A 24,475-nucleotide genomic window follows, 5' to 3' on the forward strand; every position below is an offset into this window, starting at 1 on the left:
TGGAGTTTTTTGACTGTGAAGCGGCAAACCCTATGTTTGCTCTTCTGGTTCCTTTAGGCAGAGAAAGTCTGACACACGTCCTTGTTGTAAGCACACACAGAGATCGTTTCATTCGATGTTGAGTGTGATTTATTACACGAAACTCCGGTTGACTTTCCGATAAAAAACATAAACAGCTCAAAACAATGTCACTGATAAGCGGCCAAAACAGGGTTCTTAATATACAAAAAACAATACTTTTCTATGTGAAATAATATGAGGTAATGCGTGAGCGTGAGCGTGAGCGTGAGCGTGGTCAAAAAACTGTTGGCTCTCTGCCTTCCAACCTGAGTGAAAGCAAAGTCCCTCCCCTATAAGGTAGAGCACGACACCACAGGTGACACACATTACCAATCACCACATAAGCAAGATGCGCTGATATACATATGAATAAACATGATTAATATTCACACACTTACTAATTCATAAATCATAATTTGCCATAAACTAAAAATGTATTTCCTTAAAATATATTAAACACAAAAAATCTCTAAATGGCTCCAACAAAAAGAGTGATTGATTGTTCCATGGTTGTCATATGGCTTACAGATAATTGATGGAAGTCCAAACTGGATTTCACTTTCTCAATCAATGTGAATTAAACAGGATTTAATTAAGTCTAGACCTTTATCAACCTCCATCAGATTCCAATTACATCAACAGAAGTGCTTTGCATCTGCATAAAACCCTCTGAGACTGTCTGTTAAGCTTAAAAAGATAAATAATATGTCATGCCATGGGCAGCACAAATCCCACCTGTTGCCCAATTGGCTCTGATTCTGTACAGTAGCATTTCTCAAGGTTTCCCTGATAAGTATATTGATTTCAGCTGAGAACACATAATTGGAAACTGAGGAGTCCAACTTCTTCCCTTCTGACACATTATCACAACTGTCAGCTGTCACATTCTGCTTTTCTACAACCTGAATTTGGTCAGATCTGATTGTGTTTGTGATGGAAACAATAGTATGAGACCTGACATCTTTTCACTACAATATGCCATCATTCCATCTCAGAGCATTGGATTTGATGCTTATTAAAGCAGCTTGACACAGGAAATATGCAATTCATTCAGAAGTTTCAGGGATAAAGTTTGTTATTTGATTAGAGCCGTCAGGCCAACTTGGCAAAGAACAAGACATCGATTGTGCATGTGGAAAACAAGGCCCGCTATTCAGTAATATGCTCATGCACCATCCAATTAGGGCCTGTAGGCAACAACAGTAGCTGTAGAATCTCCAATGGCCCTCTCATTGATCTGTCTGGTCAGGCCCGTAGTGTTCGCAGCCAAGGTTGACTGAAATATCGGCCACAGATTTAACAGATGAAGCGAGGGAGCGTTTTTAAAGCGCATTCTTTCCAGATTCCCTTTGAAACATTTAATCAAACCTTCATTTGTATTAAACCTCTGCTAATTTCTGTGAAAAATTCTAGTGCTCCAATTTCTTCTTTTATGTTGGGGTATCTGCAATCTCTATTGTATTACTGCATGAGTGATTGCACATTCCACTGGCTCATATAAAAGTACCTTTGCTTTGACTTTGTTCTTGTGGGTAATAAAGGAGTTTTCTTCATGATATTCCTGATCTGTGTATTTGAATAATGTGAGGGAGAGGAAGAAAGGGATTCAATCTGATGCATTTACATGTTGTGGAATAAAGCAGTATTTGTAAGAAAATAAATAAAACATTCTATTCTACTGACCTTTTTGCCTGTCTGTATTTCTTCTTTGGCTCTGTGCCTTTATTGAATACAGTTGCACCAATGAAAAATATGTTTACTTGACTTCTATCTGACTGTTTAAGAAGTGCAAAGAGGTGTGTTCAGGGAGAGAAAATTAAATAGCACAAGCACTTTGAAACGGTTCCATGTCTGTTCACTTACCATCTGATTCCACCGGGGCTCAGACAGCCTGCTGCTGGAGAAGTACCATTGTTTTATACTGATTTCTGATTTATCTGCGCTTATTGTTGCTTCCTTTTATAGTCCGAACAGGAGAAAACAAAACCAAGGGAAAGGAACCAGGGAAGCAGTGTTTGCCAGTCCAAATTATCCATCAAGAGAATGAGTCAGGGGGCGCCTTTAGCTCAGTTGGTCCCCTCCATGGGCCTCGGCCAGCAGCGGACCCGGGTTCGATTCCAGCCCGCGGTCGTTCTCTGCATGTCACTCCCCTCTCTGCCCCATTTCAACTCTGTCTCTACGATATCAATAAAGCATAAAAATGCCAAAAAATATATTTAAAAAAAAGAGAATGAGTCAGGTGAGCAATACAATTAATCCAGAAACTGTCTGTTAATGCTCATCATAAAATCTTAACCTTGTAATCCATACAAAGGCCATATGCAAGGCATCGCAAGCCTCCATTATGAAAAATACTATTTTGCAAATCTTTATTTACAGTCTATTATTTTAGCATAACAAAATACATAAGCTGGATGACAAAATAGGATGAGGATTGTTGTAGATCATTCTCTGGAACACATTTGACTTAAAACTTAGTGATTTTTGCCAGCCCTTTGTCTTTGACGTAGAATTCATCCAACTTTGCTTTGTCAAAAGTGGAAGTGATAGTAAATACCAATTATAGATGGCAAAGTCTGGTTTAGTCAGGGAATATTGCTTTAAAGAGGTTATGCAACACTTCAGTCATCTCATGAAAGGGAAATACGACTATTGTCACATTCCTTTCATTCGCAGTAAATAGAAATGTTTCAACTTTTAAAGAGGGTTCACTGCAACATGCTAGTCCTATTCCCAACTGTGATTCTTTGTTTTCCTGACAGCTCAACAGTTTTTGATCAACAACAACTATTGTTCAATGTTATTAAACCCACATGTATTGGATACAGTGTTAAATAGCCAGTGAACAGATGGGGAAGATTCCCATTGTCTACCACCCTTCCCTTATGACTGGAACGTGATATTTCCTCTGCTGCTTAGGCACAGCAGAGGAGGAGAGGTATTGACCTCACACCTGAACCCAAGCAGCAGGCCTGCTGTTGAGGAGGCAGAGCTGGGGGACTGTGGCAGAGGTCACTCTAGTAGTGGATACACTTTGCAGTCGCAGTGCACCAGAGGTAGAGGAGATGCTCGATGCCTTCCATACTTTAAGGTGAATGAGCTTTGTCAGTGATGTGCTGAGATCAGGGACAGTGTATTTGATGGCACTTCCTGCCTGTGGAACACTAGGTCAACTCTTTAGTGTGCATGCTGGATGAGTCTTGGGATGCTTGTACATGCAGCCTATGTGTTAGTTGGTGGAGTTTGAGATGGCCTCTGGTTCTGTGGGGTTGTGTAGGTCCTGAAAGGAACTGGAACTGCATACTCTTACTCAGCAGTAAGTTCTCAGTATGTGTGGGGCTCCTGCAAAGCTGTATATTTTCACTCAGTCTGACATTTTCATGGAGAGGATCTCAACATGAAGATGAGGAGTAGAGAGTAGAGTGATAACAACAAATATAGTTCTTAAATATAAGAACAGTATACTTTATCACTTTTTGTTTATTGATAGTAACTATGACTGCTGCCATTGACATGGATTTTAAGTCTGTTGAAGCATTCCCTCAGTGGCCCTTCAGTAAGTACAACTTTGCAAACTTTTGCAGTTAAATTTATACAGTACAATTCAATACAACAGCCTTTGATTCTACCTTTACAAATGTAACAATGTTCAGTTTAATTTGAAGTATTTCTAATTATTTGTAATTTCTATTTGCATACATGAAGAGTTTTAGAAACGCTTCTGAATATAATGCAACCTCCTTAATGTAAGCCACTTAAAGCTACTCTACTGGTCCAAAGAGGGATTCTTTAAATTGTGAGTGCCACTTTTATTTGATTCTTAGAGGAAGCAGCTCTGACAAGGAAAAAGGTTCACATACTGTGTTACGTTATTGTTGCTAAAAGTGTGAGCGCTTATTTCAATGCCTTGCATATGTAAATGGTGACACTAAAAGCAGCTAGCAGTAGCAGAGAGCATAAGTGGAGGAGCAAAGTTGTGGGAGAGGCAGTAACGCTTTTGAACTCTGCCTGACTACACGGTGATGTCTTTGTCCTCTGAAAATCATATCAGGATGAATAACTTGGATATACTGTAGCTTTTGAAATAATGGATTGGCATTGGCCTATGTGTGACTTTTGCTGTTTGAAACCCCTGTATCTTGTATTCAATTGGTTTGTTATCAGCCATCTGGAATGAGATGAAGGCAAAAGCTGAAACAAAGCCCAGACATACTGTATCACTGTGTGTAAGTGCTTAGTTGCACCATCAGCACTTCTATGAGTGTAGCTCATCCCTGATGGGAGACAATGATCTTAGTAAGACCCTGAAGGAAGACTCCAGTCTGCTTTTTAATATGATGGAGAGCAGCACTGGCACAGCTGGCGCTATCGCTAGCAAATCCATACTGGCAGCAGTACAAGCCTCTCCATGTAGACATGTTTACAATACAGGGATAATCCTACTGAGGTCTCCATTCACCCTGTCAGGGCTTATGTGCAATAATGACCAGCTCACTCTACATAATCCTGCTTATTACACTACTCAAACAAAGTCAGCTGTAATGATTAGACACAAAATATTGATTTAGAATGTGTTTATTTCCTGAACAATTTAAAGATCATTCTCATTACTAGCAGAATACGTAAAATCCCTTCACAAAGATATCAACATCCACCTCTCTTTAAAACATAACCACAATGTCCCTGCTTTTCATTTCCCTCCTCCTCATGTTTACCGTCCCTTCACCATATTTTGACAGACTCAACGTTTTTTAAATCTCTACAACCAAGGTGGCAAGTGTGGCTGACAGCCACATTTGTGAGCCCCAGGTTGAAAGACACCTTTAAATGTCAACTTAACAGAAAGTAAAATGATTAGTGTCGCTTAAAAAAGATCCTGTATACTGCCACACAGGCTTGTACTGAAGGCACTAGGCATGATGGGAGCATCACTTCATCCACCTCTCTTCTTACCCTGATGCCATTACTCTGGAACAGGGTCAACCTGGTCTCACCAGACCACACAACCCTTTTATATTGCTCTAGAATCCAATCTTTATGTTCCCTAGCAAATTGAACCACTATCTATCCAGCTTTTAATAATGCGTTGGACAGTTCTTAACACGATTTTAGGAGTTTCATCTTCTCCTGAGTAGTTTTCTTTGTTTTATGCAGTCCAATAATTTCATACCTTCTGCAACAGAGTTACATATCTTCCAAAACCACAGTATATGTCTTCTGAGTCTGACATGGTTGTTTAAGAAATAAGAAGCTATTCACTGCATCAGTTAGGGTTAAATAACTTGTTGCCAACTGAAACATATTAATCACTGCAGTTTTTGACCGATGGAAGGCTCTTTCCCATTTGCTTAGTAAAATCCAGGTGGCAGCTTTCTTTTGGCCCAGGCTCATGTCTGGCATCTTAAAAAGCACTGTTTGATTTCTCATGGATCTCTATAGAGACTTGCTCTGTACTTGCCCTTTTCTTCCTTATTTTTCAGTTCACCTGTTCTCTCTGAGAAGTCAGGCTTCTCAATGAGCCGTGGCATTTGTGTTTTTGAAGTGAATAGAGCACAACACAACATGAATTTATAATTGAACACATTTCCTTTTATCCAGCTCTTTTATTCTGTCTCGGTTACTTTTTATTACCCTCACATTCCTGTAAAGGGTGATAGAGTCAAGGGTAGTTAAACACATACTATTAAAAGGCAAAACAAAGGCTCCTCAGTAATAAATGAAATCTGCAGGGGAAAAAGGCAGGTTAGCAAACACAAGAGTCTCAAACATTTGAATCATCGTAGCGGGCTGAACACATGAAGAGAGCCATGCTGAGTAGAGGTGGAGGCAGACACATCGAGGGAGCTAGGTCCAGTAATACCATGAAGAATAAGAAACTAATCACAGTGAGCAAACTGTTACTAGTTTGTATTGTAAATAGGATAGGAGGTCTGCTGCACTAGGCTGAGGGCAGGAGATCATGTGGTCAGCAGCACTGTAAAATCAGGAGGACAATGATCATCCTAATTACAGTCAAGTCTGTGCAATCAGTAAAAAGCAGCATACTCTTATTAATGCCATAGTAGATTATGGATATAAATGGGACATTAGCTCAATGCTACTGTTGCAATGCTAATACAGATACACATGAATATTGAACATGAATGTTTTGCTGACATTCTGCTGCATCACCTGTGACATTAAAACAAATCTCCCCATAAGTCGGAGCATCTCTGGATGAGTTTAGATGTCAAAGATAAAATGCAATAAAAACTAAGAGGATAGTTTCTACAATACATAACAGGAGACATTGGCCCTCATTTACTAACAGTGCGCATGCACAGATTGGTGCCCAAACCGTGCATAGTACAAACGTTTCACGCACAAATCCTGATTTATAAGTATTATATATACATTTTTAAAAGTTCCTCGTAGCAGCTTTAAGTGACAGTCCTTTCTTGAATTCATCGCTTTCGCCCTCATGTTTTGGCAAAATGCCACTGATGGACGCAGTGGCGAAGTTAACCATTTGGGGGCTCCAGGCAGACAGTCATTTGGGGGCCCTTGCATCTACCGGTCTAATGTACGCATAATGAGGTGATACTCCATACAAACTATACATTCAATGCGGACTGACGTTTTGCTTGGATGTTATTTTAAAGTAACGTTACTTCAAGAAAGTAATTAATGCTGACAAAGAAGTTAGTGGCAATATTTCTTGCTCACTAAACCTGATTATTAGCCAACTGTTACAAACCGTTAGCTTAAGCTAGTGAAGCTAACACAATGTAGCATACTCCTCCTAATAACACAAGGTTTTTTGTGTGCTCTGTCGAAATAAAGGTGATGTTTTGTCCGCTTTCATTCTCAGATATTAACTGATTTAGTGCATTGATTACAACGCGAGTTTAGTAACAACCACAACACTTTTTTCAACCAAACATGTTGCTTATAGGCTATGTAATTACGCCTAGCGACCAGTGTGGTTGTAGTAATGATTTATGGCCACAGGAGGGCGCGTGCAGTCACGCTCTGAATAGGATTTTACTATCTATGGATTGGATATGGACTGATTGAGAACTATTGGACCGACTCCATAAATGTCCCTGTGTGTTAGTACCTCATTGTGGCCACATGAGGGCAGTAAAGAGGCATCATTATAAAGAGATTTATGTCTTATTGATATAAGTTCCTCTCACTGAAAATAGACAATAAACTGTTTTTAAACATCTGGCAAATATACATATAATATAATTTATAAATATAATCTTCGATTTTCCCTTCATAATTTTTTTTATAGATTAATTAAAGAGAAAATAAAAAGTGATTTATTTTTATTTGTATTATTACATTTGTCTTTATCAAGTGTATTGTGTGTGTGTGTGTGTGTGTGTGTTTGCGGGACTAGGGAAGTCGATTGGCAAACTGATTTCGGTTTGATGAGGGCGTTTCTGTATGTTGAATGCAGAGAAACGGGCTTGCGCCCGTCAGTTTAGAGTGGTTCTGATTTTCCAACATACTCGGCTAATGGCTAACTAAAAATCGGCTGGTACCCATGTCCATGGCTGGTACGCACGTTTCGTAAATCTGACGGTGTTATTGCGTACGCTACTAATTTTTTTATGATCAAGTAAGAACGTTTCCATGCACATATTAGTAAATGAGGGCCAATAACTTTAAACCCACTGTGGAGTAGCTGCAGTATAACAGATGGTAGGCCTGCTATATGTATTAGATACATTGAAGTTGAAGATGTTCAGGAGGAGGTAATAAGAATAGTTATAGGAATACATAACCCACATAGCCTAAACAATTGCAGCATTGCTTGTATCAAAATATTGAATTAGTTTGTTATCCTAGTTGCTATTAACACGTCCAATCACTCAGCAATTATTTGCAAATCTCTCTCTGGCCTTATGAATGTCGGCTGGATTTCCCATTTTGGTGATCTGATGTTTGAGTTTTACATGTTACTGAAAGCAAGCGGTGTTGCTCTGTTGTCATAAACCTCCCTGCTCTGCCTATGCTGCTTGTTTTTGCTGTTGTGGATCAATGTGATCCATGTGTTCAACATGGACCAGCATACTTAAGAATAGTGTGCACATCTTTATTATATAGTCACTTATTCAATCATACTGAATATGTGAACTTGTCTTTTGATGCGATTGTGTGAGCTTGGATTGACCTTTTATGGAACAGCTTTAGCCCAGACTGATTTGTTAGGTTCATTCAAGTCAGGTGTTGGACTAATCCCCACTTTTCTGAGCACACTTTACATTTATTTCCTTTCTATAAGAACCTCTGTTTTTATATTGTGGACTAGTAATCCAACTGTTAGAATATTCGTACATAGCAGGTCACTAATGGTGCTAAAATGGCCCTTTCACACAGTCCTGCTGTATTTAATTTGTAACATGAATACATTCTATAACAAAAGTACCACTCATTTTTATTTATTTACTTTTTGGCATGAGGAGATAGAATTGGTCTAATAATACACTTACCGGTAATTACACGTAAATGAGCCAATTTAAGGATGTCAGGGTGGCTCATTATCAAGCAGCTGTCTGCTGAGGTACATAGGACTTTGTGTGGAGGCTGATAACCTGAAACCTTACTGATCTAACATTATGTTAACAGCTCTCAAGTCCATTACCAACAGCTTTTACTTATACCACTATGTATCAATAATCTTCACCTGCCTTAAACATTCAAAGTTACTGCTGTCAAACTAAAGTATGACAGACATGGCAAATAAAGGTTTGACTTTGCAGTTGGTGGAAAAGCCTTCATTTGGTGCACAAGCATTATGTTACTCTTTCAGTTGATCTGATTCATTTGGCCTCAAACCCAAAGAGGGTAGTAAACAGACAAATGCAAAACAGGTTTATGTAGTAATTTATTAATTTTGGCGACAATCTTTTGAAGGGCATTTACAGCTTTTGACAGAGCCATAGAACAATACTTATAATTACAACATTTACATGTGCACTTCAGTTCGTCTTGTTACATGAAACGATGGAGCTGAGCGATGAAGGGAACACACAATAGATGCATTTAACACAGGTACAGGAGACAAAGCAAAATACTTTCCACTGGCCAATATTTCACTTGCTCATTGTAATGGCAGACAGAAATGCATTTGTCTTAATCAGTCACTGAGCATCGTGACACACGTCACAGCTCATCAGCAGAAGACTGACAGGATTGCCAAATACAGACAAGCAAAAGTATTAAAACAACAGACACATATTGTTGTCATTCACCTAAATATCAACACCGCCACGCTCATGGCGTTATCTGATATACTGTATGTTAAACTTAAACCAGACGAGTGGAAACACCGGAATGAAACTCAAACTGATCTCCACTTCCATTCATGTGTGGAGCAAAAGCATGTTGTATTTAAACATATCACCCAGACTCATCTGTATTCCATAACACTCATCCTAAAATAGAAAAGATAATATATGTAAATGTAGAAACGCAGAGTGCTTCGAGATAGCAATTTGAAGTTTAAGATTGATTCAGCAATATTCACTGTGAAAAAGATACACTTTTCAAACAAGAAATGTATTAATAAAAGGTTACTGAAAGAGCCATAAGTAAAGACAAGCCTCAACTTCACTGTCCCGAAGCACTCTTTCAGCAGAATGGAGGAACAAAAAGAGTCTTCAGCAATAGTAAAAAGCTCAACTCTTAATGATGCTGTTGGTTGCTGTCTTTAATCCACAATTTTCCTTTGTCAAATATTCCCAACCTGCTTCAGTACTGGAAAGTCTCCACACAGCAGATATCCTGTATCAGTGTTCTGAAGAACCATTCAGGATATTTAGAGATACTTTAGTGGATCCTTTCTTTTCTGTTCTTACCATGTCACCGAACAACAACATTTCTGCACTTTAGAAAACCTAAAGGTAAACCAGTTGATGCAAAAATGAATGTTTGCCTTTGAAGAAGCGTGTTCATGAATAATTTATAGAGCCACTTCCAAATAATAAATAAACAAATGAATAAATAAACAAGCAGGCAAGCAAACATCAACAAACACAATTTTCCCAGGATTTATTTTTTTGTATAAATGTCTGGTAATCCAGTGCTCAATTCTATGATATTCTTGAAAAAAAGTCTGATACAAGTTATTTAACACACTTTTTTTTTCCAAAATGATGTGGATAAGGAACACTGAGGACTCTGCAGTAGGACTGTCACATGTAGCTGGCAGCTGAAGACAACTTTGTAGTTGCTACAGTCAAACTGCTTCAGTCTGAAGTCTGGCAACAGATTTGAATCCTCCTAACAGTTCATTGACAGACAGACAGTAGATGTCCTGAGCTGTCCATGAACACATGGAAAGTAGTCTTTCTGTGCCCTACACTCTCCATTCGTATTCTCTGTCATAATCCCTTCGGCATTGAAAAAATATTTTTTTTAAACTCTTAAAACTAGCTTTCACTCTGCAGCCAGCTTCACAAAGCTGTTTAACTTCTCTAATGTGCTTTAGCATCCATTGGGGAATTTACAACACCTCCATGATAAAAGACTCATCCAGCTCTGTTTCACACAAGTAACCAAAATTGTGGGACAGTAGAGTTGGTGTAAAATGGTCTCTGTCCTGACACAGTGTTTTCTGTCATGTGTCCTGAAAGCAATCAACAACAGAACAGGCATTTGGGCTAAAGCACGGTGGCGTTGTGGCCCTCCATCCTGGGCAGCCTGGGGTCCTGTACTGTCCCCATGGTAACTAGCAGTGGACGGCTGTCCTCGGACATAAGCGAGCGACCCAGGGACACTGAGGAGGGGATGGACGCCCCCCTCTGGAGGGAGGACATTGAGGTTCCCTGTGGGGGTGGAGGGTTGGGGTAAGCGTGGGCGTGTGCGGCCTCCAGAGCCATGCCTTGCTCCTGGTAGCCGTAGCCGATGTTCCCACAGGGGAACCGTCTCAGTCTGTAGAGGGGAACAGGAGGCAAGGCGGCAGAGTCTAAGAGCAGAGGTGACTGGGCAGCAGGTGGTGGTGGTGGGGGTAACATGGGCCTGCACATACCCAGACCCTGCTGCTGCTGCTGCTGCTGCTGCAGCATCTGGAGCTGCTGCTGCTGGAGCTGCTGCTGGTACTGCTGGTGTTGGTGCTGGAGCTCCAGAGCTCCTGCTACCTCAGACACAGTCCGACCCACATGCTCCTGCCCCTCACCGGGCACCCTGCCACCGCTGCCCCCTGCTCCACCCACCCCGGCCTGCCTCTGCTGCTGCTGCCTCTGCTGCAGGAACCAGGAGCCGTAGGTGGGGTTCCAGAGGCTGGTGTTCTTCTCCTTGTCTGGCATGTGGCCCTGTGTGAAGGCCAGGTTGACGTGGCCCCCCCCAGGGCCGGGCTGGGCACTGACGTCAGGTCCCTTGGCAGTGAGCGTAGGAGCGGCCGTGGAGGTGGCTGTGTTGGTGGTGGTCATGGTGATGGAGTTCTGGGTGTGAGGCTGCTGGTGGAGGTATGGTTGGGGCTGTGCTTTGGCCTGCGGTGCTGTGCTAGTCACCACACTGTGCTCCCCTGCTTTGAGGCTCTCCTCTGTGGGATAGGACGGGGGCGGCTGTGGAGCCTCTCCATCAGGCACCTGGGCGTTGACCAGCACACTGGGAGCTGAGGGCTCTTCAGGGCGCATAGGGACATGCTCCTCCTCTTCAGGGACCGGCCCATACTCTATAGGCAGCGGCATGGTCACCACATCAGGGTCCTGAAAGTAGGTAGACCAGGCATCACTTTGAAAGTTATGAAGATATTGTAGAAAGAGTTTGTATGGTAAAATACAACATTTATTAGATTGATATGTTAAATCTGACAAAAAAAATATTTCTGTAGTAAAAAAATATATATTTAAAGTAGGGCTGTCAAAATTATCGCGTTAACGCAAGGTGATTAATTTCTGGAATTAATGCGTTAATTTTTTTTATCGCAAATTAACGCATGTGCAGATTGATCCGCCCCGTACATCCCACCGGCTCTGTACTACAGCCACTCAAACGTTGCAGCTGACCCAGGATCAGTAGCTGCGCGCAGCCAAACATCACAGCACGCTAGCCCATGCCGTGTTTTAAACTGCTAATGGTCACGTCTGTGTCGGGGGCATAGATAGTAGCCTGTATAAAATCAACTGCCGCGGGTTACAGTTGATGTCGGGAGCAACAGGAGGAGAAACATTGTCCGCTCTGTTCAGAGCCCGCAAAGACACAAACGTCTGCAGTTTTCAGAGGTGTGTGTGAGTAGACATCAACATAACGTTGGCTTCCTGGCACAAATGAACAGTCCCCTAGGACGTGTTTGCGCGTACACACACACACACACACACACACACACACACACACACACACACACACACACACACACACACACACACACACACACACACACACACACACACACACACACACACACACACACACACACACACACTGCGGACTGTAATCAAGTTGTATTCAAGAATGCACAACCTATAGATTCACCAAATAAATGCCATTATATAGCCTATATTTGCCCAAAGACATAGTAAAGAGACAGACCAATTGAATTATGGTGTGGTAGGTATATATTTTAGTTTGATTTAAATTAATTTTTAGTATTAAAACCATCATTTGGATTTTCAATTAATAAAAATTCTAATTTTAAATGTACATCCACCTTCTGTCCTTTATCTTTACAACAATATACAGAGAAAATTCGAATTTTTCGGGCATATTTCGAATGGTAAAATTAATCGTGATTAATCCACAGAATCCTGTGATTAATCTGATTAAAAATTTTAATCGTTTGACAGCCCTAATTTAAAGTTGACTTAGCAAGCAACTGCATCATTTTATCTGATCCTTTTTTCATGCACAAATAAAATTATGCCTAATCCGAACACACCTGGCCTTATCCATTAGAGACAACCAATACAAGCTTGAAAATAAAATCAACTAATACTGTAAAATCCTTTTAAGGAATACACCCAATGGCTCAGTTTAATTCCTGTGTACACAGCTGTCAGAATCCCACAGTGTGCTCTGTTTAGTTACCTGTAGGCAGTAGTCGATTCTCTCCAGGATAGTTGAGAAGTTGGGCCTGTCGTCAGGCTGATGCTGCCAACTCTGAGTCATTATGCGGTACCTACAATTACACATAGAACATACTTATTGAAACACACAGTTTACATCCGGGGACACTTTCTCCTACCCCATGCAGATATAGAGAAAATCAAAACATAACAAGCTATTTTACCAAATGCCAGATTGATCTATTGAGACAAAATATTTTCAATTGGATAGTAGTTCATAATAGTTCAATAATTGTGTTAAAGGGGTGATGCAGTGAAGTTAATTCCTCATGTCCTTTGGTTTATTGCTCAGCTAATTACAACTGTAGCTGCTGCTTTCATTTAGTATTATCCTAATTATTATTTGTGTTTAATACTAGAGAACACAGCAGGACCATGTTTTTGAAAAAAAAGAGAAAAAACACATTTACAAGGAACATGGAAGTTTGTTAACTGATGCAAGGTGTAATCTGCAACACTGTGGCCAACAGGTTGTAGTATAAAGCTGTGAAATCTCAGAAGCCAAAGTGTGGTTAGAAATGTTTAGTAGAGAGAGAAAATGTGTGTTATTGTGACTGCCCTTATAGGTTTTATAATAGAGTTGGCATGGGTGGCAGCATCTCAGAAGTGGTTGAAAAATACGGTGTGATATGGAAATGGTTTTGCAGCTCTTGATCCGCTCCCCGTTACTTTTTCCAAATTGGGAGTCAACATGAAAGAAACTGTTGAAGTGCTTTTCCATACTGAAAGCACTAAGAGCATTCTCCCATACAATGTTCTGACGCCTTCTAGGTCACAACTCATCTACGTGTCAGTATGTGTCATCAAATCCTCACAGCCTCTCATGTCTGCCTCTATGCCTGTGTTCCCAATATATACAGCACATGCAACTGAGTGTCCTTCTTTCTTGTTTATGATATTGAAGCTCATTCTATATAATTAGACCTCAAATGAAGACATATTTGCTATGGTCATGTGAGGCATTTGGCATCTGTGTGTGGATGTGCACTTACACCGGGCCCGGGCAGTTTTTAGGTGGGTCCATTCGTCCACCATTTGTTACAAACTCCAACACTTCCTGGTTACTGCGACTTGGATACGGCATGTAGCCCAATGAGAAGATCTCCCACAGCAGAACCCCAAATGACCTTAGAGAGACAGAGGAGGAGAGGGCAGATTAGTAACAGGGAGACAAGGAAAGTGAGTGAGACAAATCAAGTCATCATTTATAAGCATCATCAGCACTGAAGCTGGAAGGGATGAAAGCAGAGGACAGAGACAGAGATAAGACAAGACAAGGAACTAAAAAAAACATATTGCTTTAGATCAAAGGCGTAGAAGGAGAGAGGAAGGTGAATAACACAACGTCTGAGTGTAAGATGTATGAGGTGAAATCCCATTTAGGGCTCAGCCTCCACTGAAGTAAAAGTTAAAGAGAAATGAGAAGGATTCTCACCACGTGTCTGTTTTAGATGTGAAGATGCCCTCCATGAAGGCTTCAGGTGGCATCCACTTCACTGGTAGCATGGCACGTCCACCCTTCCTGTAATAGCTTGCCCTACACACATACAAACAGAGAAATACACCCAAACACTTTGAATTGTAAAATATTTGACGACTTTGGCAACTAACAGTAACATTGCTCTTTGTTTGACTCCCAGTCAAGCAAAATGGAACAGCATTAAAATGAAATCCAGAGATTGTAGTTTGCAATGCCATCACCATGGCAACAGCACTGTCCTCAAAAGCAGAGGGTAAAACAAAAAAGAAAAAAAATCTGACATCCAGCAATTAATTCACTGTTTGTCAGAGGCTGTATCAACACTATGATCCAATCGCATTTTTAGCTAACATGCTGGAGTGAGAGACCCTCTAACAACTCCTTATCTTGCCAAGATGTGGATTTTGTCTGGTCCAGGTTGTGTTCAATGCCGTTTTGTGCTTGCAGCTGCTGCTAGAGAAATGAATCAGATGTGAGCTTGGTGGTGTTGATAGAGGTTAGTCACTGGTTGATGTGGCCTCGCTCCAGGCTGACAGCCAGCACAGACATGAACCAGGTTCCACACTGAACCGCTGACAACCATCAAGATCTGACTCAAGTGGTGTCAGCTGTGTTTGGCTGGCAAATGCATAATTTGGGCTTGTTTGCTGTTGCAGAGGAGGACATTTGTTTGCCCCCAAGTGAATTTGTCATGATGAAAATGAGACTTTTCTTCTTCTAAACAGTTGTGTTGTAAACACAGAAAGTGTTTCATGATAAACAGGAGTGGAATAGCCTGTACAGACTGTTGATTTAGTGGACGGTTTCCAGTTCAAATCCCTGGGCCTTATAGAGAAAGTAGAGGAGTTACTACTCCTGTATTTCTCAAAATGTATACAAGTGAACCACCACCAGCTCTAAGCTGCGCAGGACGGGCCTGTGTTTACAGTGGGCAGCTCCCATGTGTCAGTGTAACGCAGGATGAGAAAGGAGCATTATGTTCACTTTGCATTCCCTGGACAAATAAATGGAAAAAGGAGAAAGTAAAATAATGGTAAATGCATAAATGCATATGTTGCTTTCATGTAATAAAGAACAACAAGCAAGGAAAAGATTGAGGCTTTGTCCAAATGAGCACATCCCATGCCTATAGGCTTAGCCTGCATGAACCCTCACATTCTGTCTTTAACTTGACTTTAGTTTAATGTGGATTTCCAGCTAATGTTAAGCTCTGTTCTTGTTCACCAGGGACACAAATGTATGAACTATAGTTGAAAGCTAGAGCTATGAAAACCTTTAAAGAAATGTGCAAAACGAAATCCTAAATATTCTGCAGCTAGTGCCAGGAGACTCAAAGAGATGTAATAGGGAATGCAATGTGCACAGTCTGCAGCTCTGCCTAACTGAAGCCGCTGAAGCAAGTCAAGAACAAAGACAAAGGTTCATTTTGTAATGTTTGTTACTTTCTAAACCCAACTTCCTTATATGATATTTACTATAATAGAAATTCATGGTTGAAGGTTAAAGGAATGAGAAACAACAGCATTTTCCACAGTGCTGACAAATAACAAGAGCCAGCATTCAACATTTGGTTTTACTTGTAACTGTGTCTACAGGGGAGCAGTAAGTGGAGATGAATATAGCCTATGATATGCTGTCAGATGATATGGCTACAAGAAAAATATACATTTTGCAAATAGCGGAAGATAGCTTTTAAGAATACTGCACACAATCAACAAGAAAGAGAGAACAATCACATGTAGATTGTGTTGGTTAGATTGACAGATCAGCTCAGAACTGCTGCCAAGCCAAACAACTGTGACTGTCCTGCTCTTGTCCACTTCAATGACATCCGGTTTGCCTTCTATCATTTTTTTGATTCTATGCTCTACTACAGCGAAGTAGTGAGCGACACAAACAAGCATAAAATGTATTAAGATCAATCGGCTGTGGCAGATAAATTTGTTGCAGGCCACTGCCTTTTTCTGACATCTTCAAATGAAAGACATATTTAAAAAGAAGACCTCCACATACAGTATGAAACCTTTGCATGCCACTATTCAGTCTGTTTTCTGCCCGTTACAAAAAGCGGAAATATTTTGAAAAGATAGAGGGATGGTAAAATACAGAGCATAACACTGATAATCCCCCTATCAGTGGATTGACTTTTTAGCATAGGGTTTACAGACATATGTATTACTTCTGCCAACACCACCAACAAAGACTGAAAGCTGAGCTGCAGATTAGAGGCTTAAATGCAGTCCCAGGCAATCTAAAGAACAAATGGTGTGTGTGTGTCTGTGTCTGGAGCAATACTTTCTTTTATACGATATTCAGTGTGCAGAATGGAAGCTGTATTATAGAGAAGTATTAGATGTAAAATCTAACATTATGGGAAAGAGGCATGGGGCAAACTGTTGAATGGAGAAGCAAGATAGAAGAACAAAATGTGTTTGTTCTGCCTTTACTGTGTGTGTGTGTCTGCATGTGTGTGCAAAAGGCTGACTTAACTAATACAACCTTAAGTCATGTTGCACACAATTGTTCATAGACTTTCTGTGAGAGTACAGGTACGCTCAATTAAGGAGAAATAACAATTCTTTCCTGAAAACACAGTCAATTTCTCTTCATAGTGGGTTCACCTCGTAATGATCACTGACTGACAGTTGTTTACCCAGCTTTTTATCACCACCAGTGTGCAAGCATGCATGAGAGACTGTGAGTGAATGTGTGTGTGAGACAGGAAGTCCATGGAACAAGCCTGCCTGTGGCTCTGCTATAAAAGCTGACATTAAGCCTGGTCCTGGTCCCTCACTGTGACATCCGTCCCCATGTCCAGTGGACTCCCACGTCCCCGATCAGAAAGCAGGAGGGCCACATCATAAAACAGCTAAAATAACGCCAACAGAGTAGCAGCATTGTGTGCTAAACAACCATCTCTCCCCCTCACAATAATAATATTAAAAAGATTCCCAGTCCCAGCAGCATGGCTCCAGCCTCTAAAGATAAAAACAAAATCACACGCAGGCACCTGAAAAACTGACATCAGCAGTTAAATCAAGCGCTCCTTAATGCAGCTCCCCAGGGGGCTTCATGCAGCAGCCTTTCCCCGATGCTTCGAGAGTGACTTTTTTAGAACGGATGATTGTCAAGTGCTGCGTTGATGTAGCTGAATGTTGTGACATATGCTCGTAATTTCTCGTCAGATGAAAGGCTTGGGAGATTTCCCTGCTGGATTGTGCATTCATTTAAACAGTGTCACGTGAATATGCGCTAGCTAGCTATATTAAAATATATATTGAACGATTTGAGCTAAGAGTAATGAGAAGACAGTGTGATGGAGAATATAAAAGCCCTTCACAGCTGACCTTCAACAGGCTCTTTATGAGTGCCATGGCCTTTACATCACATGGGAAAGATACCCCTTCCTGAGTACAGTGTGGGCACTGCACTGGATGTTTCTTCTTCTCTTGATACTCTGTTATATGTCCTTGAAGTTATATTCACTTGCTTTGTCGTGCTAGCCACTTCAAAAAGGGAATAAACAGTTTCTTTCCTGTTTTCTGAGTTTTGCTCTAGCATTTTGATGTGTCATGTCCTGTGGTTTTATGAATTGTCCACCCAGTTTTCACTTGGACAATAAAGGGTTGAGGTGACGTCACTGGAATAGCAAAGATGCATTTCCCCCAAAACATTAAGGTTATACTATATTGGGTATTCAGTGCACGTGTTGAATACAAGTGATTTGATTCTGATATACAGTATACAGTACCTATTAATATAATATAATAATAGTTCCAATACACCTGCCCAGTCTAGGGATTACTTAGAACTTTGTCTTTGTCCCAGCCACAAGTGCACGCTTGTTAGTTCCCCTACATATTTGTTTTTCAAAGATTTTCTGAATTTGGTGTCAGATAGCTTGATATCAAGTAACTCCAGACCTTATTCAGATTGAAACTTAAACTGAACCTAGTCTAGTTGTACGGATCCAGCCAAAGTGGTGAGTGATCTATCTGTGCTGGAACTGTACCTGTAAATGTCCCGAGCCATCCCAAAATCTCCAATCTTTGCCACACGGCCTGGTCCTTTGAAGGTCAGCAGACAATTCCGAGCTGCAATGTCCCTGCAACATGAGAAACACACATCCATACATAACTCAGTAAGTCACTAGAATGTAAAGTCTGAATAATGTCATTTCTACATGATGGGGGTAAAGCTAGACATACAAAACATTGACACTCAGACAGTGCTTGACCTGCTTCTTCTTTTCACTAGTTTACCAATGTTTTTATATATTTGCATGAGTGCTCCATGTACAGTCCCCTCCATAAGTATCGGAACAGTGAGGCCAATTCCTTTATTTTTGCTGTAGACTGGAAACATTTGGGTTTGAAACCAAAATATGAATATGAGACAATAGATCAACATTTAAGCTTTAATTTCCAGGTATTTACATCTGGATCTGATACACAACTTAGAAGATAGCATTTTTTGTAAAGGAACACCACATTTTTAGGTGAGCAAAAGTATTGGAACAGATAAACTTAAAGTAAATTAAAGTGAATAAGACTTAATATTTTGTTGCAAATCCTTCGCTTGCAATAACTGCATCAAGCCTGTGACCCATTGACATAACAAAACTTTTGCATTCTTCTTTTGTGATGTTTTTCCAGGCCTTTACCGCAGCCTCATTCAGTTGCTGTTTTTTGGGGGGTTACACCCTTCAGTCTCCTCTTTAGCAGGTAAAATGCATGCTCTATAGGGTTTAAGTCTGGAGATTGACTTGGCCAGTCTAAAACTTTCCATTTCTTGCCCCTGATGAACTCCTTTGTTGTTTTTGCAGTTTTTTAGGGTCATTACCTTGCTGCATGATGAAGGATCTTCCAATCAGTTTGGTTGCATCTTTCTTTAAATTGGTAGATAGAATGTTTCTGTAGACTTCTAAGTTCATTTTGCTGCTGCCATCATGTGTTACTGTGTTGTTGTCAAGATGAACCTTTACCAAAGTGATGGAAAGGCTAAAGTTTGGAGAAAGAAAGGATCTGCTCATGACCCCAAGCATACAAGCTCATCTGTGAAACACGGTGGAGGCAATGTCATGGCTTGGGCTTGCATGGCTTCTTCTCGGATGGGCTCATTAATCTTCATTGATGATGTAACACATGATGGCAACAGCTAAATGAACTCAGAAGTTTACACAAACATTTTGTCTGCCAATTTAAAGAAAGATGCAACCAAACTGTTTGGAAGATCCTTCATAATGCAGCAAGATAATGACTCAAAACACACTGCAAAAACAACACAGGAGTTCATCAGGGGCAAGAAATGGAAGGTTTTAGACTGGTCAAGTCAATCTCCAGACTTAAACCCTAGAGAATGCATTTTACCTGCTAAAGAGGACACTGAAAAGAGTAAACAAACAGCAACTGAATAAGGCTGCGGTGAAAGCCTGGAAAAGCATCACAAAAGAAGAATGCAAAAGTTTTGTGATGTCAATGGGTCACAGGCTTGATGCAGTTATTGCAAGCGAAGGATTTGTGACAAAATATTAAGTCTTATTAATTATAATTTATTTTAGGTCTATCTGTTCCAATACTTTTGCTCACCTAAAAATGTGGTGTTCCTTTACAAATAATGCTATCTTCTAAGTTGTGTATCAGATCCAGATGTGAATACCTGGTAATGAAAGCTGAAATGTTGACCTATTGTCTCATATTCACATTTTGGTGTCAAACCCAAATGTTTCCAGTCTACAGCAAAAATAAAGGAATTGGCCTCACTGTTCCGATACTTATGGAGGGGACTGTATAATACACCTCGCCTCTTTAATAAGGACGCACTCCCACTGGGCCATCCGTACCGTGCCCAAGTACGTTTGCCGCCTAAAGTCTAGTATGTTTGACCAGTGCGAGTGTCCCATCCGTACCCAGGCACGGTACACTTCCTTGGCCACGGCACACTTGAGAGAGGTGTACTCAGGCCAAAGTACATATGCTAATGAGCCAGCATGCACATAGACCGCGATCCTGACATCAATTCATTAGGGATGCACAGTCGGTTAAACATTTAAACGTCCGCTGCCTTACTAGTCGGCACCAGAAGTAATTTATTGCCCATCACTTGGACTTGAACATAAAATGTGTGAAAATGAACGTGTGTGTAAAAGGGAGATAGCCTACAGTAGCATTTACATCAACGACTTGGTAATTGTCTAGAAGAATGTTAAGGCTGAAGGTAATTGTGCTGAGGTACGGTACAGAGCAACTTTGCCTAGTGTGAGTGCGCCCTTATGAAGGACAAAGTGTGCACACTGCTAGTCATCAGAGGAAAGAAATGTCCAGTAAATATCCAGAATTTAACATGAAAATAACAATGTGAGACTGTGCTCAGACTAAATCAAGAGACAGGGCACTTCACATTCACTTTATCAAGAAAAAGATGTGTCACTTTGCTTGTGTTCAATTTAAACCGAAGCAGTTCAAAGCAGGGCCAGTGAACTGAGTTATTTAACCAGCTACAGATCATTTTCTAAATGATGCTATCGCACTAAAACATTTCTATTCAAGGAAAAGCCCTTATCAATCTACTTAGATGCATTCTCCAAACTTCAAGAAGACTGAATCATTTCTGTCATAGCATGTCTACAATCAGGGAACACACACACACACACACACACACACACACACACACACACACACACACACACACACACACACACACACACACACACACACACACACACACACACACACACACTTTGTTCTTTCACTTTCATAAGATCCATTCTCATGAGGTGCTGTGGCTAAATCCAAGTAGTCCTTGTTTAATGACTCGGAGGAATTCATGCAAATGATTTGTTTTTCCTGTAGGCCGGGGCGAGACTTGAAATGCAGCAGTAGCTGTCACAGACTGCCAGCTGTGGGCTTAAGGCAAGGACACAGTGCTATTGTACAAGTAGCACAGTGATGGAAGACTGTTATTGAAACAATGTTAACTGGCTTCATACTTTAGACTTAATTACAGTCAATTTTAACTGCGGCTTAAGGAGCCATTTCACCGCGGCACTTAGAGAACATTCTGTGTTATTGGTCTTTCTTTAACACTTGAGGTGAGGTAGCATTTAACTACTACTGCTATTCTCCTCAGCAGGGTTTCTTTTTGTTCACGTCTCCTGAAATAAAAATATATGAGATATAATTAAAAAGATTGAATCCACTACAGAAGCATAGAAAGACAGGAAAAGTCAGAGTAAGTTGTTCTCAGACAACATTAGCCTTGTGAGCTCAGCTGTAATCCTTGAGGAAAAGCTGCAGTTTCTGAGTAGCACCCTTCCTCTAGTTCACCTGCCCTTTACTCAACTCAAAGTAAACACACCTCCATAAAAATCCAAATTAGCCTCAAGGACACCGTTAGGGTGAATTTAATACAGGTTTGAAGGCACACAAGCAGAAGCTCACGAGCAGCCTCTGGAGAAGAGTCAGCCATTATGTGGATTGATGGGACTTTACTGTGCCACATTGGGGCAATCAAGGTTTAATAGGTCTTTTTTGTCATTGGCCAGTTTTTAGGAAGTCAAAGAGACATGAATGAATGAATGAATGAAGGGGGATGCACTTCAACTGACTTGATGTGATTGTTGGTGCAGTTTTGACCTTTTCTCATTTTTCACGTGACTTTCCTCATAGACACTCCATGAAGGAGAGCTTTGTTAAGGCCAGGACACACCGGCCCGATAATCGCCGTCGTAGAGTCTGGAGGGGGCGGGGACACGAATCTGTTTGGTGTGTGCCGTGAAATCGATCGTCGTAGATGTCAATCGGCGGCGGGCAGTCTTTCAGTTGGAGCAATTTGATTTGTGGAGGGCTAGCGAATCAGTGAAGCCCGGAAGTGAGGCGGGTAGCACAAACAGCTAACAACAGTTAGCCATCGTTTTAATGTGTTTGTTTGTTTTGTTCAGCGAGTACTCACATGCATCAACCCTTGTTGACTGCTCGACACCATGCTCGACACTCTCTGCTAAAAATGGTGCTCTTTATGGTCCATAAATATAGGTATTTCTATCTATGTTTATGGTCTAGAGAGCCATCCCATAATTTTCGGCTTCCGTATTTTTTCGGGCCACAATACAGATTAGCGCCGCCTGCTGTTATGGAGACATTACGTCCCGCGCAAGCGCAGAGCGTACGGAAAGTCAGCAGTCGGTTTGGTGTGTTCTTTGCACTTTTTCGGTCGCAACGGGAAGACTGGAGCTCCCTGAATCGGCAGTCTCCATTTTCGGGTAGTCGGACTGGTGTGTCCTGGCCTTTAGGGCTCACTCACACTAGGGCCGCGGCCCCGTGCCCCAGCTCATTTGCATACTAAAGACTAGAACGTTTGGCTAGTGTGACCACGCCATCGGTATTCCAGCACGGAACAGCCCCTTGGCCACGGCACACTTGGGAGAGGTGTGCCGTGGCCAAAGTACAGATGCTAATGAGATGATACGCACACACGCACGGAAACGCAACCTGAGCTGGCTGACTTAGTCCATGAGCGACCCTTCTTCCCCACAATAATTTTAAACAATGGTGACAAGAGTTTCACGAGTGGGTTCTGGTGCGATCGCGAAGTGGAGAGTTTGCTAGAAATTTGGACCGGCGACAGTATTCAGTCGCAGCCATGGTCGCAGCTGGATAAGACCCACAAAAATTCGGAGGTGTTTGGGGGCAATCCGCGACTACTGTTGTTCTCCATTGTTGTTCTACTAATTCCAGCAGCGAGTACGCTTGGTGATGACGTATGTATCGTATTACAACGTGATGATGACGTATGTATGATGGAGCAATCGTGCCCAGGCCTTTGGGAGCAGTGTGACCAGTGGGGAGGGGGGGGGAGGATCTTCCTGCAGCACGGAACAGGCAAACTTGCCTAGTGTGAGTGCGCCCTTAGACAGGTTGAGGAGAATGATCTTGATATTCTTCAGTCACATCCTCCTGTTCACTGACTGCAGTGAATATGGAAATAGACGGGGCACTGTTGACTTGGGCCATGGATACAGACCGTAAAAAGACAAGCCGGCTCGCCCATCTGTCTGCTCTGATGTTAAACTCATCACTTGTCCTTTCTGCTATTATATGAGAGGCAGACGGCATGCAGAGTCCATATGTTACACTTGGACGGCTGCAGTCAGCTCATAATACTGAGTACAAGTCAGCACATGAATGTTGAGATGTCTGTGTTTGCGATTTTTCCCTTTGCACGTTAGCATACTCATGTTGTTTATTGTATACAATTAACACTCACTGGCCACTTTATTAGGTACACAAGGTATAGGTAACATTCCTCAGAGGATTTTGTCCATATTGACATGATAGCATAACGCAGTAGCTGCAGATCTGGCGGCTGCACATCCATGATGGGAATCTCTCGTTCCACCGCATCCCAAAGGGGATTTATTGGGTTAATTCTCTGTAAACCATAGAGATGGTTGTGGTTTTTTTTCAACCCACTTGTTTTTGTATATTTAAGGGCAGTGTGGTGGTGTGGTTAAGTACCTGTGTATAAACTGGTTCTCCTCCAGATACTGGCAGCCCTTAGCGATGTCTCTGGCCACATTGAGAAGGTCCACCATGGTCAGGCTGGACGGGTGCTCCTGATTGGACAGAGAAAGACCCACAATGCAATATTAGAGGCAGTTTTAGAAAAAGTTAGTTAGTTAGTACACAATGTGGTTGTAAAGAAAACATGAGTACATGTTTAATAAGCCGACACATCTAACTTGGATCAAAATGTTCAAGTCTGGGACTCTTATGAAAAGAACAGTATTAGCTTTAAAGGATAGTTCAGTATTTTTGAAGTGGGATTGTATAAGGTTCTTATGCATAGTTAGTCTGTTACCTTATGGAGATGGCAGTCA

At 41.3% G+C, this 24,475-nt stretch overlaps 1 protein-coding gene across 1 annotated transcript in view; it reads right to left on the reverse strand.

Moving 5' to 3' along the window:
- Nucleotides 1-10,278: 10,278 nt before the first annotated feature.
- The window catches only part of LOC307261367 (ALK tyrosine kinase receptor-like), a gene marked incomplete at its 5' end in the record, with an annotated part of 326,954 nt that continues 312,757 nt past the window's right edge, over nucleotides 10,279-24,475 (reverse strand). The window contains 6 exons of the mRNA XM_080041892.1: nucleotides 10,279-11,762; nucleotides 13,081-13,171; nucleotides 14,111-14,245; nucleotides 14,554-14,655; nucleotides 18,611-18,703; nucleotides 24,114-24,211. Of these exons, the coding sequence (XP_079898018.1) occupies nucleotides 10,716-11,762; nucleotides 13,081-13,171; nucleotides 14,111-14,245; nucleotides 14,554-14,655; nucleotides 18,611-18,703; nucleotides 24,114-24,211 (1,566 nt within the window). The 3' untranslated portion in view covers nucleotides 10,279-10,715. The remainder of the gene's footprint in view (nucleotides 11,763-13,080; nucleotides 13,172-14,110; nucleotides 14,246-14,553; nucleotides 14,656-18,610; nucleotides 18,704-24,113; nucleotides 24,212-24,475) is intronic.

This window comes from Ammodytes marinus, assembly GCF_949987685.1.
Source record: "Ammodytes marinus genome assembly, chromosome: 15".
Classification (NCBI taxonomy): Eukaryota; Metazoa; Chordata; class Actinopteri; order Uranoscopiformes; family Ammodytidae; genus Ammodytes; species Ammodytes marinus.